The 17428-nt window shown below is 35.5% G+C and overlaps 1 protein-coding gene across 1 annotated transcript; it reads left to right on the top strand.

Annotated features, from left to right (window-relative positions):
* Positions 1–8850: 8850 nt before the first annotated feature.
* LOC309867760 (olfactory receptor 4N4C) lies at positions 8851–9777 on the top strand (the record flags this gene model as incomplete). The annotated part of the gene is made up of 1 exon (XM_082736834.1): positions 8851–9777. One exon carries the CDS (start codon positions 8851–8853, stop codon positions 9775–9777), a length of 927 nt encoding a protein of 308 aa, XP_082592960.1.
* Between the last annotated feature and the right edge of the window lie 7651 nt (positions 9778–17428).

Here is a 17428-nt window from a genome sequence, read left to right as displayed (position 1 = left end):
ACCCCAAAGATACAGATGTAGTTAAAAGAAGGGCCATATGTACTCCAATGTTTATAGCAGCAATGGCCACGGTTGCCAAACTGTGGAAAGAACCAAGATGCCCTTCAACAGACGAATGGATAAGGAAGATGTGGTCCATATACACTATGGAGTATTATGCCTCCATCAGAAAGGATGAATACTCAACTTTTGTAGCAACATGGACGGGGCTGGAAGAGATTATGCTGAGTGAAATAAGTCAAGCAGAGAGAGTCAATTATCATATGGTTTCATTTATTTGTGGAGCATAACAAGTAACATGGAGGACAAGGGGAGATGTGTGTGTGGGGCAAAATGGACAAATGAAGGACTGAATTGTGAAGGAAATTTCTCATTGTAAAAGTTATTTTTTAATTTTTATTTTTGAAGCATGAGTATATTATTTATTTTTAAAAGGAAAAAAATAAAATGTTTAAAGCAGAATGTCTGATTTCTAACCCTTATCTTTTCCAGTTATCTCCATATTTATAAGTTATACAGCCATCCACCCAGATATGCCATTCAAAATCTCAGTAGTTATCTTTGCTTCCTCATATCTCATATCCAGTCCATCAATAAGTCCCCTTGATATTTTCTCCAAAATATATCTTTGGTATTCAATTGTACCTCCATCTCTTGTTACACCTCCTAGCCTAACCTACCATCCTCTCTTGTCTATGGTACTTCAAATGCTCCCTAACTGGTCCTCTTCCTTTAATTCTTGCCTTATAAACTGATTATTTACTTGTAACCAGAATAATATTTTAAATGTTTATAATACCTCAAATAGAATGATGATCAGTTGACATTTGATCTATCTCTGGGCCTTCTTCTCTCTCTTGCCTATTTTTTTTTTCCTATTTGGCCACTCTTTTGCAACAGTGGCCTTTCTTTGTCCTCCTTTCTGCTTCTTAGTGCACCATCTTCTTCCTGCTTCATGGTCTTCTACCAGCTCTTTCTTTAAATCTTCACATAGTGGGATTATTCTAGACATTCAGATATCTGTTGAAAGGTCACCTGTTCAGAAAGGCTCTCTCTGGCTACCTCACCTAGCACAGCAGCCTCTTCCCCAAACCCTTTCCAGCATAGCACTCACCACTATCAGATTATTTCCTTCCTGGTGTGTTTGTTTAATGTCTTCTCCATGCATTTGAATGTAAAGTCCCCAGGAACAGGAACCTTTTTTTTGCCATGTTTGGTGCTACATTGCTGACTCTATAAGGGAAACTGGTTCATGATTTTTTGTTTCTAAGATTATTTAAAATGATAAATTTTTCCCAGCAGAATAAGAAGTCTCCATTCAAAGGACTCTCTCTGTGTGTGTGTGTGTTTGTGTATATATATATATATATATATATATATATATATATATATATGGTTTTATTTATCTGAGAGAGAGAGTAAGTGAAAGAGAGAGAGGGAGCGCAAGCAGTGGAGGAGGAGCTGAGGGAGAGAGAGAAGCAAACTCCTCACTGGGCAGAGAGCTTGACATCTTGACATGTTTCCGGGGACTCCAAGATCATGACCTGAGCCCAAGGCAGATGCTTGACCACCCAGGCACCCCTTTTTCTGATTACTAGTTTAGACCATCAGGTTAATTATGAGTGTTGTTTCAAACATTAGGAGGAAAGGTCACTCATTATGTCTATATATGGTTATGAAAAACACCTCACATCTTAGTCTTTAGTGATAATAGACTATAGCATACTCTAAGATGGGGAGATTTCTGCCCATATTTTACTGTTTGTTTCTTTTCTTTCTCTCTTTTTTTTTTTTTTGAAAGGAAACCAATTATTTATTAGATTTTTTTCTTAGGTACATTATAATTTCCATTACTTTAAGATATATCTTATAAAATTATACAGTTGACTCTTGAACAACACTTGTTGAAACTACATGGGTCCACATATATGGACCTTGCTTTTTTTAAATTTAGATTTAAATTTATTAACATATGGTATAGTATTGCCTTCAGGAGTAAAATTTAGTGATTCATCATATAACACCCATTGCTCATCACAACAAATGCTGTTCTTAATATGCATCACCCATTTAGGTCATTCCCCTACCCACCTCCTTTCCAGCAACCTTCAGTTTATTCTCTAAACAATGTTAAGAGTCTCTTATGGTTTGCCTTCCTCTCTGTTTTCATCTTATTCTATTTTTTTCTTCCCTCCCCTTATGTTCATCTTTTTTTAAAAAAAAATTTATTTATTTGAGAGACACACATAGAGAACAAGCAGGGGGAGGGGCAGAGGGAGAGGGAGACAGCAGAGAAGGAGCCCATAGTGAGGTTTGATCCCAGGACCTTGAGATCATGACCTGAGCTAAACTCAAGAGTCACACATTTAACCAACTGAGCCATTCAGGTGCCCCCATCTGTCTTCTTTCTTAAATTCCACATAAGAGTGAAATCATATGGTATTTGTCTTTCTCTGACTGACATTCATTTAACATAATACACTCTATTTCCATTCATTTGTTACAAATGGCAAGATTTCATTCTCATTGCTGCCTGAGTATATTCCTGTGTGTGTATGTGTGTGTGTGTGTGTATACAAGATATATGTATATATATATATATCACACACACACATACATACATATATATACACATACATCCACATATGTATGTGATATCACACACACACACATATATATATATATATATTATATCATATGTATATGATATATATATCTTCTTTATCCATTCATCAGTAGATGGGCATTTGGACTCTTTCCATAATTTGGCTTTTGTTGATAATGCTGCTATAAACATCGGGGAACATATGCCCTTTTCTATCAGCATTTTTGTATCCTTTGGATAAATATCTAATAGTGCACTTGCTAGGTCACATGGAAGTTCTATTTTAACTTTGTGAGGAACCTCCACATCATTTTCTAAAGTGCCTCCACTAGTTCGCATTCCTACCCATAGTGTAAGAGGGTGCCTCTTTCTCCACATCCTCACCAACATTTATTGTTTCCAGGGGTGTTAATTTTAGCTGTTCTGACAGGTATGAGGTGGTATCTTATTGTGGCTTTGATTTGTATTTTCCTGATGCCAAGTGATTTTTGAGTACTTTTTCATATGCCTGCTAGCCATTTGTATGTCTTCTTTGGAGAAATGTCTGTTCATGTTTTCTGTCCATTTCTTTATTGGATTACTTGTTCTTTAGGTGTTCAGTTTGGTAAGTTCTTTGGAGATCTTGGATAGCCGCCCTTTATCTGATAGGACATTTGCAGATATCTTCTTCCATTTTGTAAGCAGCCTTTTAGTTTTGTTGACTGTTTCCTTTACTGTGCAAAAGCTTTTTATCTTTTTTTTTTTAATTTTTTAAAATGTAAAACTATACGATTTTTACTTTTAAAAAATTTTTAACATCTTAATTTATTTTTTTTTCATATTCCAGAATGCATTGTTTATGTAGCACACCAAGTGCTTATATCTTGATGAAGTCCCAACAGTTCACTTTTGCTTTTATTTCACTTGTCTGTGGAGATGTGTCTAGCAAGAAGATGCTGCAGCCAAGGTCCAAGAGGTTGCTGCCTGTGTTCTCCCTTAGGATTTTGATGGATTCCTGTCTATCAAATGTTTTTCACCCTTTCTCTTGTGATGTGACATGCTGATTGTTTTGTGATTATTAAACCATCCTTGAATCCTGAGCATGAATCCCACTTGATTGTGGTGTATGATTTTTAAAAATGTGTTGTTGAATTCGGTTTGCTAATATTTTGTTGAGGGTTTTTGCATCTATATTCATGAGAGATATTGGCCTGGAATTCTTTTTATGGTATCTTTATCTAGTTTTGGTGTTTGGCCTCACAGAAGGATTTTGGAAGTTTTCTTCCTCGTCTATTTTTTGGAATGGAGAAGAATAGGTATTAACTCTTCTTTAAATTTTTGTTAGAATTTGTCTGTGAAGCTGCCTGGTCCTGGACTTTTTTTTTTGGGGGGGGGTTGTGGGTGGGTGGGTAGTTTTTTAATTACTGATTTAATTTCATTGTTGGTAATGTTCAAATTTTCTATTCCTTCCTGCTTTAATTTTGGTGCATTATATGTTTTTAAGAATTCATCCATTTCTTCTAAGTTGTCCAGTTTGTTGGCATATGGGTTTTCATACCATTCTGTTACAATCCTTTGTATTTCTGTGGTGTTGGTTGTTATTTCTCTTCTTCATTAGTGATTTTATTTACTTGGGTCCTTCTCTCTCTCTCTCTCTCTCCCTCCCTCTCTCTTTGATCAGTTTGGCTAGAGGTTTATCAATTTTGATTATGTTTTCAAATAACTAACTCCTGGTTTCATTGATCTGTTCTTTTTTTTTTTTTTCCCAGTTTCTGTATCATTTGTTTCTGCTCTAATCTTTGTTACTTCCATTCTTTTGCTGGATTTGGGTTTCGTTTGCTGTTCTTTCTCTAGGTCCTTTAGGTGTGACAGTAGGTTGTTTATTTGAGATTTTTCTTACTTCTTGAGATAGGCCTGTATTGCTATAAACTTCCCTCTTAAAACCACTTTGCTGCTATTTTGGGCAGTTGCATTTTCATTTTCATTTATTACCATATAATTTGTGATTTCTTCTCCGATTTCTTGGTTGACCCATCCCTTATTAGCATATAATTTAATCTCCATGTATTTGTCTTCTTTCCAGATTTTTTCTTGTGGTTGATTTCTAGTTTTATAGTATTTTGGTCAGAAAATATACATGCTATGACTGATTCTTTTGTATTTGTTGAGACTTGTTTTGTTGCCTGATATGTGTCTATTCTGGAGAATGTTCTGTGTGCACTTGAAAAGAATGTGTATTCTGCTGTTTTAGGATGGAATGTTCTGAAGATGTCTGTTAAATCCATCTGGTCCAGTATGCCACTCAAAACTACTGTTTTCCTTGTTGATTTTCTGTTAGGATGATATGTCCATTGATGTAACTGGGGTGTTGAAGTCCTACTATGATTGTATGATGATGAAATGTCTTTGATTGTGCACTGTATTCTTTAGAAAACATTTTATGTTTAGTATTTAATTTTTTTTCCTCCTGCTCCTTGTCACATTAATATTTTTTTCTTTTCAGCATAACTGTATTCATTGTTTTTGCACCACACCCAGTGCTCCATGCAACCCATAGTATTTAAATTTTTATTTTTATTTTTTATTTTTATTTTTTTAAAAGATTTTATTTATTTATTTGACAGAGGGAAATCACAAGTAGGCAGAGAGGTAGGCAGAGAGAGAGGAAGGGAAGCAGGCCCCCTGCTGAGCAGAGAGCCCGATGTGGGACTCGATCCCAGGACCCTGGAATCATGACCTGAGCCGAAGGCAGCGGCTTAACCCACTGAGCCACCCAGGCGTCCCAGTATTTAAATTTTTAATATAACTTAAAAATATTTCTCTTTAAAAGAAAATTATCTAAAATTTAAATTATGTTGCCTTCTACTACATGATTTTTAGTTATTTTTTCTGTTTAATATTTAATTAAAAAGAAATAGTTTCTCATTATTGCTTTAGGAGAGCATAGGAGACAATTATGTATAACATAGAAACAACAAATACCAAGGGTATAATAGGATCTACTTGGGAGAACATCCTCTCTTTATGTGGAAGGACTATGTAAAGGACATTTTGTGAGTATCATTTATTTTGCCTTTGCCTATCTTTTTGTAACCAGAAATATGCTGAATCCAACATATTTACCACCTACTTGACCACAATATTTTTTATCTAGATTTGGCAATGATTTTCTATCAGTTATACCATTTTTCTCTTTTTGAATTGCAATATAAAAAATGAAATAACTTCCTTTCTGAAACCTAATAAATATGCTTGTATTCCCATTGTTTCTGTCACTGATGGAATGTTGATTTTATAAATCCCAGAAGTGGCATAGTGTCTGTTTAACTTATTTGTATTTGAACATTTGTACCTAACAAGTCTCAAGTCTAATCTTTGATTGTATCTTGTTGGCATTCTAATAATTCCCACTGAAAGCATTGTATAGCTTGGTTAGCCTTCAAATTCCCAAAGTACTTTCTCCATTACATCACAAATTGGCTGTATACAATGTGTGAGAGGCTCCTATGTGAGAAGAGATATTTAAGAATAAAGGTAAGATAATTAGTAACTGTTCTTCCCACTAGAAGGTGATTCTGCTGTGTAAGAGTAGTGTTGGACTGCTAGAGAAGTAAATGTTTTTATCTTTATATTAATGAAGAATAGAAAGAAGGAATAAATGGAAACATATTACTGTTCTTCTGGTGAAACATTTACTGTCATGGAATGTAACGTCAGAATTATAGTATAATTAGACTAATATAGGAGTTATGTATTGAGTGATACAACAACACCTTTTATTTGTTCACAATAATATATATCTAGTTATTCTCAGTATTTAAAATTAATTTATTGTGGATATACAAAACTTTTGGTAAAATACTAATTGTCTTGGATATGTTAATACTTAGTATTAAATTTACCTATCACATAGTAACTGAGAGAAGTGAGGGATGTTAGAGGATAATGAATCCCATCTGTTAAAGAGTTAATAACAGAAGATTGTCATTGAAAACAAAACACAAGATACAGTGGAAGAACCTGCAAACTTTAACCTTAGAGGTACTTAAAGTTTTTTCTCTCTCTCTCTTTTTAAAGGGATTTTGATGCAGGGCAGGGCTCAATCCCAGGACTCTGGGATCATGATCTGAACCAAAGGCAGATGCTTAACCAACTGAGCCACCCAGGTGAACTCCACCCCCCCCCCCTTTTTGATGTCTTAAAGACAGCATTAGTGTTTGAAAAACTATGAAATAACCATAACATAATAGTGTGCATCTACACACTACTTGGGAGTTAAGTAGAGAGGGATTTCTGATTCATTTTTCTAACAGCACCTTTATGCACAGAAGGAATGATAAATATTGAAGCCAATGAATGCTTAAGTAGAAGAAGAAGGAAGAGAGGAAGGGTGGGAGTAAGGAGAGATAAGAAAAAGAAAGAAAAAAAGAGAAAGAAAGAGAAAGGAAGGAAGGAAGGAAAAGGGAAAGAACAAAAAAAGAAAAGACAAAAGAAAGGAAGAAAACTGATTTGGGTGGTGCCATTTGTACATTTTTGTGCTTAGTTTTGCTTAGGAAACAATGTGTTTGTCTATATATGTGCCTTTGTGATGTAAATTATCTCTTTCATAATTTCCAATTTAGACTATACATGGAAACCTCTGTTACTAATTAATCTATTTAGGTTTAGACACAAAACCAGGTATTTTTATGTTTTGAATAGATGTGCTGTTGTAAAAATTTCCATTGGTTTCTTGATTTGGGATTTTATCACTTTTCTCTTCCTTCTTTCCCTCTTTCATTCTGTCTCATGTTACATTTAGTTATTGGATCCTTCTTACCCTCCTTTCCACACTCCATATTCCACAACAATATTTAAAAACAGGTGCACTATGTAACTGAAAGCATGTGAAATACTGTTTTTTTTTTTTTTTTAAGATTTTGTTTATTTATTTGACAGAGAGAGATCACAAGCAGGCAGAGAGGCAGGCAGAGAAAGTGAGAGAGAAGCAGGCTCCCCGCTGAGCAGAGAGCCCAATGTGGGACACTGAGATCATGACCTGAGCCGAAGGCAGTGGCTTAACCACTGAGCCACCCAGGCACCCAATACTTTTTTTTTTTTTTAAGATTTATTTACTTGATAGAGACAGCGAGAGGGTGAATGGGAGGGGAGAGGATGAGATGGAGGGAGAATCTCAAGAAGACTCCACTGAGTGCTGAGTCTGATGCAAAGCTTAATCTCATGACCCTGAGATCTTGTCTGGAGCAGAAACCAAGAGTCAGAAGCTTAACTGACTGTGCCACCCAGGTGCTCCTGTGAAATATGTTTTAAATCACTAATATTTTGCTCTAGTTCAAAAGTCTTCAAACTTTTTAAGTTTTTCATTTCAGCAATAAAGAGCATGCACAAGCAATATTTACATTTTATTTGTATATATTACATTCAATCACACCATGACTCTATGTAAAGTATAAAAATTTCAAAAATAGAACTTCAAAGAATGGGATATAATAATGCATGTATAGAATTTCTATTATTATTTTCATGCCACTAAATTATGCATGTTGAGTGACCACATTCCCAATTTAAAGGCCACTGTACAGATAAGCCACAGATCTTAATTTCTCCAGAATGACCAGAATTTTATATTTAATAAATTTAAACCATAGACCACATAGGTGGGTTGATATTCTTCAGAGGAAAAGGAAATATTCCAAATAAGTAGGACTTTTTAAAGTCATCATTCCTAAGGTATAATTTGCATATAGTAAATGTAACAATTTCTGGATAGTTTAGTAAATTTTGTGAATGAACCGACACTTGTAACCATTATTGTCAAGATATGGAACATTTCTTTCACCTTAAAAAACTCAGCCAGTCCTCTTTGCTTCCCCCCCCCCCCGCCCCCAATCCCCACCTCAACTACCATTCAAATAAAAACCTGAAGATCTTGATAACTGAATTTAAGATTTTTCTCAGTCAGAGACATTTTATTTTGCCTCGTGCAAATAATAAACAAGTCCACGGCAGGGGCATTTCATAGTCCCATGTGAGAGAACAGTTAAATAGAAGCACAGAACTGAAGAAGCAGAAGAGTGTGGCTTCAAACCAGGGTGTTGACGGATAGAAATATAGAAGAATAATGGGTAGGAAAGATTTCTTAGGTTGTGGGGAAGTGATGGTATAACAGATGTGGCACATGCTGTTTTAGTTTGAAAAGAACTGTGATATAGACACAAGAGATGAAGATAAACTTTCTACTTCCTGGTGTTCTGTAGGCAGAGGAGATGGAAAATGATAACAGCACAGTGGTGAAAGAATTCATCCTTCTTGGTCTGACACAGTCTCGAGATATTCAGCTCCTGGTCTTTGTGTTAATTTTAATTTTCTATCTCATCATCCTTCCTGGCAATTTCCTCATCATCCTCACCATCAGATCAGACCCTGGGCTCACAGCTCCCCTCTACTTCTTTCTGGGTAACTTGGCCTTCCTGGATGCATCGTATTCCTTCATTGTAGCTCCCAGGATGCTGGTGGACTTTGTTTCTGAGAAAAAGGTAATCTCCTACAGGGGTTGCATCACTCAGCTCTTTTTCTTGCACTTCCTTGGAGGAGGGGAAGGATTACTCCTTGTTGTGATGGCCTTTGACCGCTACATTGCCATCTGTCGGCCTTTACACTATTCAACTGTCATGAACCCTAGAGCCTGCTATGCCTTGCTATTGGCTCTGTGGCTTGGAGGCTTCATCAACTCTATTATCCAGGTGGCCCTCATCCTCCGCTTGCCCTTCTGTGGCCCAAACCAACTGGATAACTTCTTCTGTGATGTGCCACAAGTCATCAAGCTGGCCTGCACAGACACTTTTGTGGTGGAACTTCTGATGGTCTTCAACAGTGGTCTGATGACCCTCCTGTGCTTCCTGGGGCTTTTATCTTCCTATGCAGTCATTCTCTGTCATATACGTGGGTCTACTTCTGAAGGGAAGAGCAGAGCACTGTCCACATGCACCACTCATGTTATTATTATACTTCTCATGTTTGGACCTGCTATCTTCATCTACACTCGCCCATTCAGGGCCTTGCCAGCTGACAAGGTAGTTTCCTTCTTCCATACTGTGATCTTTCCATTAATGAATCCTATGATTTATACCCTTCGCAACCAGGAAGTGAAAACTTCCATGAGGAGGTTATTGAGTCGGCATGTGGTCTGCTGAATGGATTTAATAACAGAAAGTAGGAAGAGGAAATTCTTGCTGTAAATCAAACATTCATTTAACAAATATTGTTTTTCACTGAGTACCTCTTATTTGTCAGGTACTTTTGTAGGCAATGAAGGAGAGTTATGCATAATTAGGGAATAGGCTTGGTATGCATAAAGAATATTAAAGAAATACCTGAGTGTTTCTCATTTGGAGTATAATGAAAAATTGTGAGACTTAGGGGAAAATATATGTTACTCTAAGGATCAAATCACTAAGGTATTTTAGGTTGAGATAAGGAGTTCTATTCCAATTGCTGTAAGAATACATGTTAATATTTTAAGCAGGAGAGTTACTCATCCACAATATTTTCTTCTATGGTTTAGAGCAACATCAAGATTCTGGGCAGAGATCAGTAAGCTGCAAAACACCATCAAGAGACAAATGTTATTCTGAAGACATTTTTGGAAAAAAGCCTCTCTCTCCATATATATAATATATATATGTATCTATAGATATCTATATATATCTCTATTGAAAGGTATATTCCTCCCCCACCCCAGTTTGGTAAATGGGAAAGAAAGGAAAATAATCAATTTTATAGAAAAAATGTCATTAAATTATTTCATTTATTTTTTTTTCAGAGCTTCGTGATTATTACTAATGGTTGTTTATAAATCCTCCCTGTATGTTAAACCTTACCCTCAATTGATTTCATTCATTATGATAATGATAGTTATTTGGTACTATAGACTCTATTAGAGATTTCATAAACTACTTTAGTTATTTTAAATGTAATGGGCTTTAGTGTGGGAAATTAGATACTTATAAAATCTTTTAAGGGATAGAAGACTATTTTTTATTATGGATATCCAGATATGACTTCTAGTAAAACAGTATAAAACTAATGTGCCAAGTGATCTACCTCTGAAATAATCAGGGGAATAGGGAAACAAGAAGCCATTTTGCCAGCTACTAACTGAAAGACTATATCAATTAGCCATAGTCTGGGAACAGGAGCATGACAGAGGATACCTTTAAAGTTACTGCTTTCTCTCCAACTTTTTCTAAATTCAAGTTTTACATGAGTACATTTGGTAGTCAGATTTTGGAACCCTAGATGCAAAGGTCCTAGAGGAACCTGTTTAATGTTTTCAGCTTTATTGGAAAACAAAACAATGGCAATAATAGTGGTAAAATGTAGGATAATAGTTTTATAATTTTGAAAGTGAGAAAGGCCAGGGAAGTATGATATAAAAATAGTAAGTGAAAAGAAAAATACTTATATTTGATATGTTAAAATATATGTGTAGGTAAAATGTAAAAAACTGGAAAAATCTGCCTGTCACATAAGGATATGCAAATTATTTTCTCCTTATTTATAGAGGCTTGTATGGAAATAGAATTGAATTCCTCCCTACTCCAGAATGGTATAAGGGAGCAACCATGCATAAAAATTATTAACTAAAAATTATAAAATGATAAAAGATTAATTTATTTAATACCCAAGAATCTTCAATAAATGAATATGCAGCAATTATATACCAAGAAGACAACTGGAAATGGGCAATTGAAAATAATAGTTAAGGGACACCTGGGTGGCTCAGTCAGTTGGGCCACTGCCTTCGGCTCAGGTCATGATCCTGGCATCCTGGGATCAAGTCCTGCATCGGGCTCCTTGCTCAGCAGGGACCCTGCTTCTCTCTCTGCCTCTGCCTGCTTGTGTGTGCTCCTTCTCTCTCTCTCTCTGATAAATAAATAAATAAAATCTTTTTTTAAAAAAGAAATTAATAGTTAATTAACAAAGGAAAAATGTAAAATGCTTGTAATTTTATTCTCAAAAACAGGTCATGAGAATACAGAGCATTGATTGTGGTTAGCTTGTAAAAGAATGTTGCTCATGAATTACCAGCAACAGAAAAGTACAAAATAAAAATTATACGTTTCTATGAGGCTTCTAAAGAGTGGATGAAGCAAGGAAGCCTTATTACTGAGATCCAGAGTGAGACAAAGCCCATCTAGATGAGCAAATAGTTATGGTAGTTTTTCTATCTGTAGACAAGTCATCTGGGCTGGATACAGGTACATGGAGAAGTTATTCTACCATAGACTGAGATATTTGGTAGAGATGAGGAAAAAGCTCTAAGCTGTGCACAGACTGGTATTTGAAAAGGCTCCAAACACAAAAATAAATAGCCCACTTTTATAAACTTCTTCCCCAATAACCACTGACACCTATACCAGTAATTGCTCAGAAAAGGGAGAGTGGAGAAAGAAATGAAAATCAGAGGGAATTTGTATATTCTCAGCCATTACTCAGTGCTTAGGTATTGATATCTATATCGAAGAGATTACTGCCTATGTTCTCCTCTAGGATTCTGATGGATTCCTGTCTCACATTGAGGTCGTTTATCCATTTTGAGTTTATCTTTGTGTATGGTGTAAGAGAATGGTCGAGTTTCATTCTTCTACATATAGCTGCCAAGTTTTCCCAGCACCATTTATTGAAGAGACTGTCTTTTTTCCACTGTATATTTTTTCCTGTTTTGTCGAAGATTATTTGCCCATAGAGTTGAGGGTCCATATCTGTGCTCTCTACTCTGTTCCACTGGTCTATGTGTCTGTTTTTATGCCAGTACCATGCTGTCTTGGTGATCACAGCTTTGTAATAAAGCTTGAAATCGGGTAACATGATGCGGCCAGCTTTATTTTTGTTTTTCAACAGTTCCTTAGCGATTTGGGGTCTCTTCTGATTCCATACAAATTTTAGGATTATTTGCTCCAGCTCTTTGAAGAATACCGGTGGAATTTTTATCATAATGGCATTTAAAGTATAGATTACTCTAGGCAGTATAGACATTTTAACAAGTTTATTCTTCCAATCCAAGAGCATGGAACGTTCTTCCATCTATTTGTGTCTTCTTCAATTTCTTTCATGAGTGTTCTGTAGTTCCTTGAATACAGATCCTTTACCTCTTTTGTTAGGTTTATTCTCAGGTATCTTATGGTTCTTGGTGCTATAGTAAATGGAATCGATTCTCTAATTTCCCTTTCTGTATTTTCATTGTTAGTTTATAAGAAAGCCACTGATTTCTGCACATTGACTTTGTATCCTGCCACGTTTCTGAATTGCTGTATGAGTTCTAGTAGTTTGGGGGTGGAGTCTTTTGGGTTTTCCATATAAAGAATCATGTCATCTGCAAAGAGAGAGAGTTTGACTTCTTCATTACCAATTTGGATACCTTTTATTTCTCTTTGTTGTCTGATTGCTGTTGCTAGGACTTCTAATACTATGTTGAACAAGAGTGGTGAGAGTGGGCATCCTTGTCTGTTCCTGATCTCAACGGGAAGGCTGCAAGCTTTTTCTCATTGAGGATGATATTTGCTGTGGGTCTTTCATAGATAGATTTGATGAGGTTCAGGAATGTTCCCTCTATTCCTATACTTTGAAGCATTTTGATCAGGAACGGATGCTGGATTTTTTCAAATGCTTTTTCTGCATCAATTGAGAGGACCATGTGGTTCTTCTCTCTTCTCATATTAATTTGTTGTATCACATTGATTGATTTGCAAATGTTGAACCATCCTTGTAGCCCAGGGATGAATCCCACCGATCATGGTGGATAATCTTTTTAATGTGCTGTTGGATCCTGTTTGCTAGGATCTTGTTGAGAATCTTAGCATCCATATTCATCAGAGATATTGGTCTAAAATTCTCCTTTTTGGTAGGGTCTTTGCCTGGTTTGGGGATCAGGGTAATACTGGCTTCATGGAGTCTGGAAGTTTTCCTCCTGCTTCAATTTTTTGAAACAGCTTTAGGAGAATAGGTGTTATTTCTTTTTTGAAGGTTTTGTAGAATTCCTCAGGGAATCTCACAGGTCCTGGGCTCTTGTTTTTTGGGAGGTTTTTGATCACTTCTTCAATCTCGTTATTAGATATCGGTCTATTCAGGTTGTCGATTTCTTTCTGGTTCAATTTTGATAGTTTATATTTTTCCTGGAATGCATCCATTTCATCTAGGTTGCTCAGCTTATTAGCATATAACTGTTGATAATAACTTCTGATGATTGTTTCTACTTCCTTGGTGTTAGTTGTGATCTCTCCCTTTTCATTCATAATTTTATGAATTTTGGATTTCTCTCTTTTCTTTTGGATTAGTGTTTCCAATGGTTTATTGATCTTATTGATTCTTTCATAAAACCAGCTTCTAGTTTCATTGATACGTTCTACTGTATCTCTGGTTTCTACCTCATTGATCTCAGCTTTAATCTTTATTATTTCCCTTCTTATGTATGGAATTGGTTTGATTTGTTGTTGATTCTCCAGTTCTTTAAGGTGTAGAGACAGCTGGTGTGTTCTGGATTTTTCCAGGGAGGCTTGGATGGCTATGTATTTTCCCCTTAGGACTGCCTTTGCTGTATCCCATAGGTTTTGGACCAAAGTGTCTTCATTCTCATTGGTTTCCATGAATTGTTTCAGTTCTTCTTTGATCTCCTGGTTGATCCAAGCATTCTTAAGCAAGGTGGTGTTTAGCTTCCAGGTGTTTGAGTTCCTTCTGAACTTTTCCTTGTGATTGAGCTCCAGTTTCAAAGCATTGTGATCTGAGAATATGCAGGGAATAATCTCAGTCTTTTGGTATCGATTGAGTCCTGATTTGTGACCCAGTATGTGGTCTATTCTGGAGAAGGTTCCGAGTGCACTTGAGAAGAATGAGTATTCTGTTATTTTAGGGTGGAATGTTCTGTATATATCTATGAGGTCCATCTGGTCCAATGTGTCATTCAATGCTCTTGTTTCTATATTGATTTTCTGCTTCGATAATCTAATTCTGAGAGAGGTGTGTTAAGATCTCCTACGATTAGTGTATTCATATCAATATGACTCTTTATTTTGATATCTTTAGAGTTGAATCATTCATAAGGGAAAGAAATAATAACTGAAGTGTGGCTCAAACTCCTCCTAGCTCCATGTATCAGCAGGATAAAAGATCTTGCTGGCAATTGGCAGATATTTGAAGTAAAACTAATCTGAGCTATTTTCAGTTTAATTAAAGATTATTCTAAGCCCCAGTTCAACTAGACCTAGTTCCTAAGAAGGAATCTGAAGATCAGATCCTCATTCTAACTTCTTTTTATTTTTATTTTTCATTTTAATTTAATTTTTCAGTGTTCCAAAATTCATTGTTTATGCACCATGCCTAGTGCTCCATGCAAAACATGCCCTCCATAATACCCACCACCAGGCTCACCCCATAGCCCACTCTCCCCCTCCAGAACCCTCAGTTTGTTTTATTTGTCAGATAGATAGATAGATAGAGAGAGAGCGAGCATATAAGTAGGGGGAGCTGCAAGCAGAGAGAGAGGGAGAAGCAGGATCCCTGGTGAGCAAGGAGACTGATGTGGGACTCAATCCTAGGACCCCAGGATCCTCACCTGAAGCAAAGGCAGACACTTAACTGACTGAGCCACCCAGGTGTCCCCCTTATTCTAACTTTTAGACAGAGGAAAAGGATTGAACTTTCTGAAGAACTAAGCAAAATAAAATAAAATAAAATAAAATACTATTCTTTATTTTCCATTGAATATGGAAGTATTGGAAGTATTAGGAATATAATAAAAAAATTAAGAGCTATGCCAAGAAAATAAAACAAGGAAGAGTATCTCAAAATAGAAAAATATTTATAGACAAAAACTACCAGATGATATAATTATCAGACAAGGGCTTTAGAAAACTACTATAAATATATCAAATAAGTGATAAATGAATAAGTAGATGAGGATTTTGATAGAGAAGTATGAACTCTAAATATTAATGGATATGCTAGATTTGAAAATAACAAGTTTTGAAATTCAAAGAAATGCTTTATATGGGATGAATAACCAAAACTGTGGACAATTCATACAGAATGACCAAAGATGGTGAGGACAGGTTATTAGAAATAATCCAAGCTGAATTAGAGATAAAAGATTAAAAATATTAATAGTATTAATATACTTTGGGGCAAGATCAAATGGTAAAATATATATGTAATTGGGATTCCAGAAGAGGAGAAAAAGAATGGGACAAGGAACAGAATTAACTGCTAAGAATTCATAAAAACATTATCCCAGATACTATGAAACTCAGCAAAATCCAAGCATTATAAATACAAATAAGACCACAGTATAATAGGTGCTAACCAAATATGAAAAGATTTTTTTTTTTAAGATTTCACTTTAGTTTATTTTGTAAAAGAGAGAACACATGGGCAGGAAGAGGTGATGGGAGAGGGAGAGAGATATAATCCCAAGCAGACTCCACACTGAGCACAGAGCCTGCCCAGGGTTCAATTCCACAACCATGAGATCATGATCTGAGCCAAAATCAAGAGTCAGATGCTTAACACCCATGCACCCCTGAGAAGAAAATCTTAAAAGCAGAGCAGGAAAAACAAAAAACAAACAAACAACAACAAAACCAGTTCAGAGGAGTGGCAAGAATGATAGTTGACATTTTCAGAAACAATGGACATCTCAGTGAAATGCAGTATTTAAAATTCTTAAAGAAAAACAAACCGTGAGGCTAGAATTCCATATCTAGTGAAAATAAACTTTGAAAAGAAAGGTTCAACATGCATTTTAATATTCATAAAAGCTGGGAATTTGTTGCCAGCAGACCTACATAAAAAAACATGCCAAAGGAAATTCTTCACGTCAACAGGAAAATATGGAAGATGGAAATCTGAATTAATGAGGAAAATGAAAAGATCTGGAAATGGCAAATCAGTGTGTAAAAATGGCAAAAGTCCATTTTTACCTTGTATTATTTACTTTGTAAGATAATTATCTGCCTAAAAAAATAAGGTATTATGGGGCTTATAACATAAAGAAGTAAAATATATGACAATAATAGCACAGAAGACTTAAATGAGGATAAAAGATATAATATATATAGTAAAATACAGTCTTCATGAAGTATCCTTGAATAACAATTTGGAGTGATTGGTAAGCTACAGATGAATATTGTAATCACTAGAGCATCCACACACAAAAATGTAATACGCAGAGACATTATATCTAATAACGTCTTCACAGGAGAGAAAATGGAATATTAAAAAAATATTCAATCTAAAAGAAGGCAAAAAATGCAAAGGAATGGAGAATAATGGGACAAAATATAATGAAATCAAATATAAATGGACTACATACAAATTAAAAAACATTTTCAGACTGTATGAAAGAACGAGATTCAAGTATATACTGTTATATACTTATATACAAGATATAAGATATCAATTCTTAAATATAAAATCACAGATATTCTTTAAGTGTGTGTGTGGAGAATGATACCACAGGTGATGTTTAATTTTATGTGTCAACTGGCTATGCGTCTTCAGATTAAACATTATTTCTGGTGTATCTGAAATAGTGTTATCATGAGATTACTATTTGAATTGGTGGACTCAGTAAAGTAGATTGCCCTTCACAACGTGGGTGAGGATCATTCAATCCACTGATGGCCTGAATAGCAAAAAAGGCAGAGGGTGCAGGAATTTTCTCTTTTCTTCCTTGCTTCATTGATTGAGCTGACACATTTCATTTCATCTCTTCTAATTCTTGGACTGGAAATTATGCCACCAGCTACCCAAGTTCTCAGACCTTTGAACTTGGACTGAATGACATGACTG

The sequence above is a fragment of the Mustela nivalis genome, assembly GCF_964662115.1.
Source record: "Mustela nivalis genome assembly, chromosome: 6".
Taxonomy (NCBI): Eukaryota; Metazoa; Chordata; class Mammalia; order Carnivora; family Mustelidae; genus Mustela; species Mustela nivalis.
Note: the sequence above shows the minus strand (reverse complement) of the source record. Positions and strands in the feature narration are given on the sequence as shown.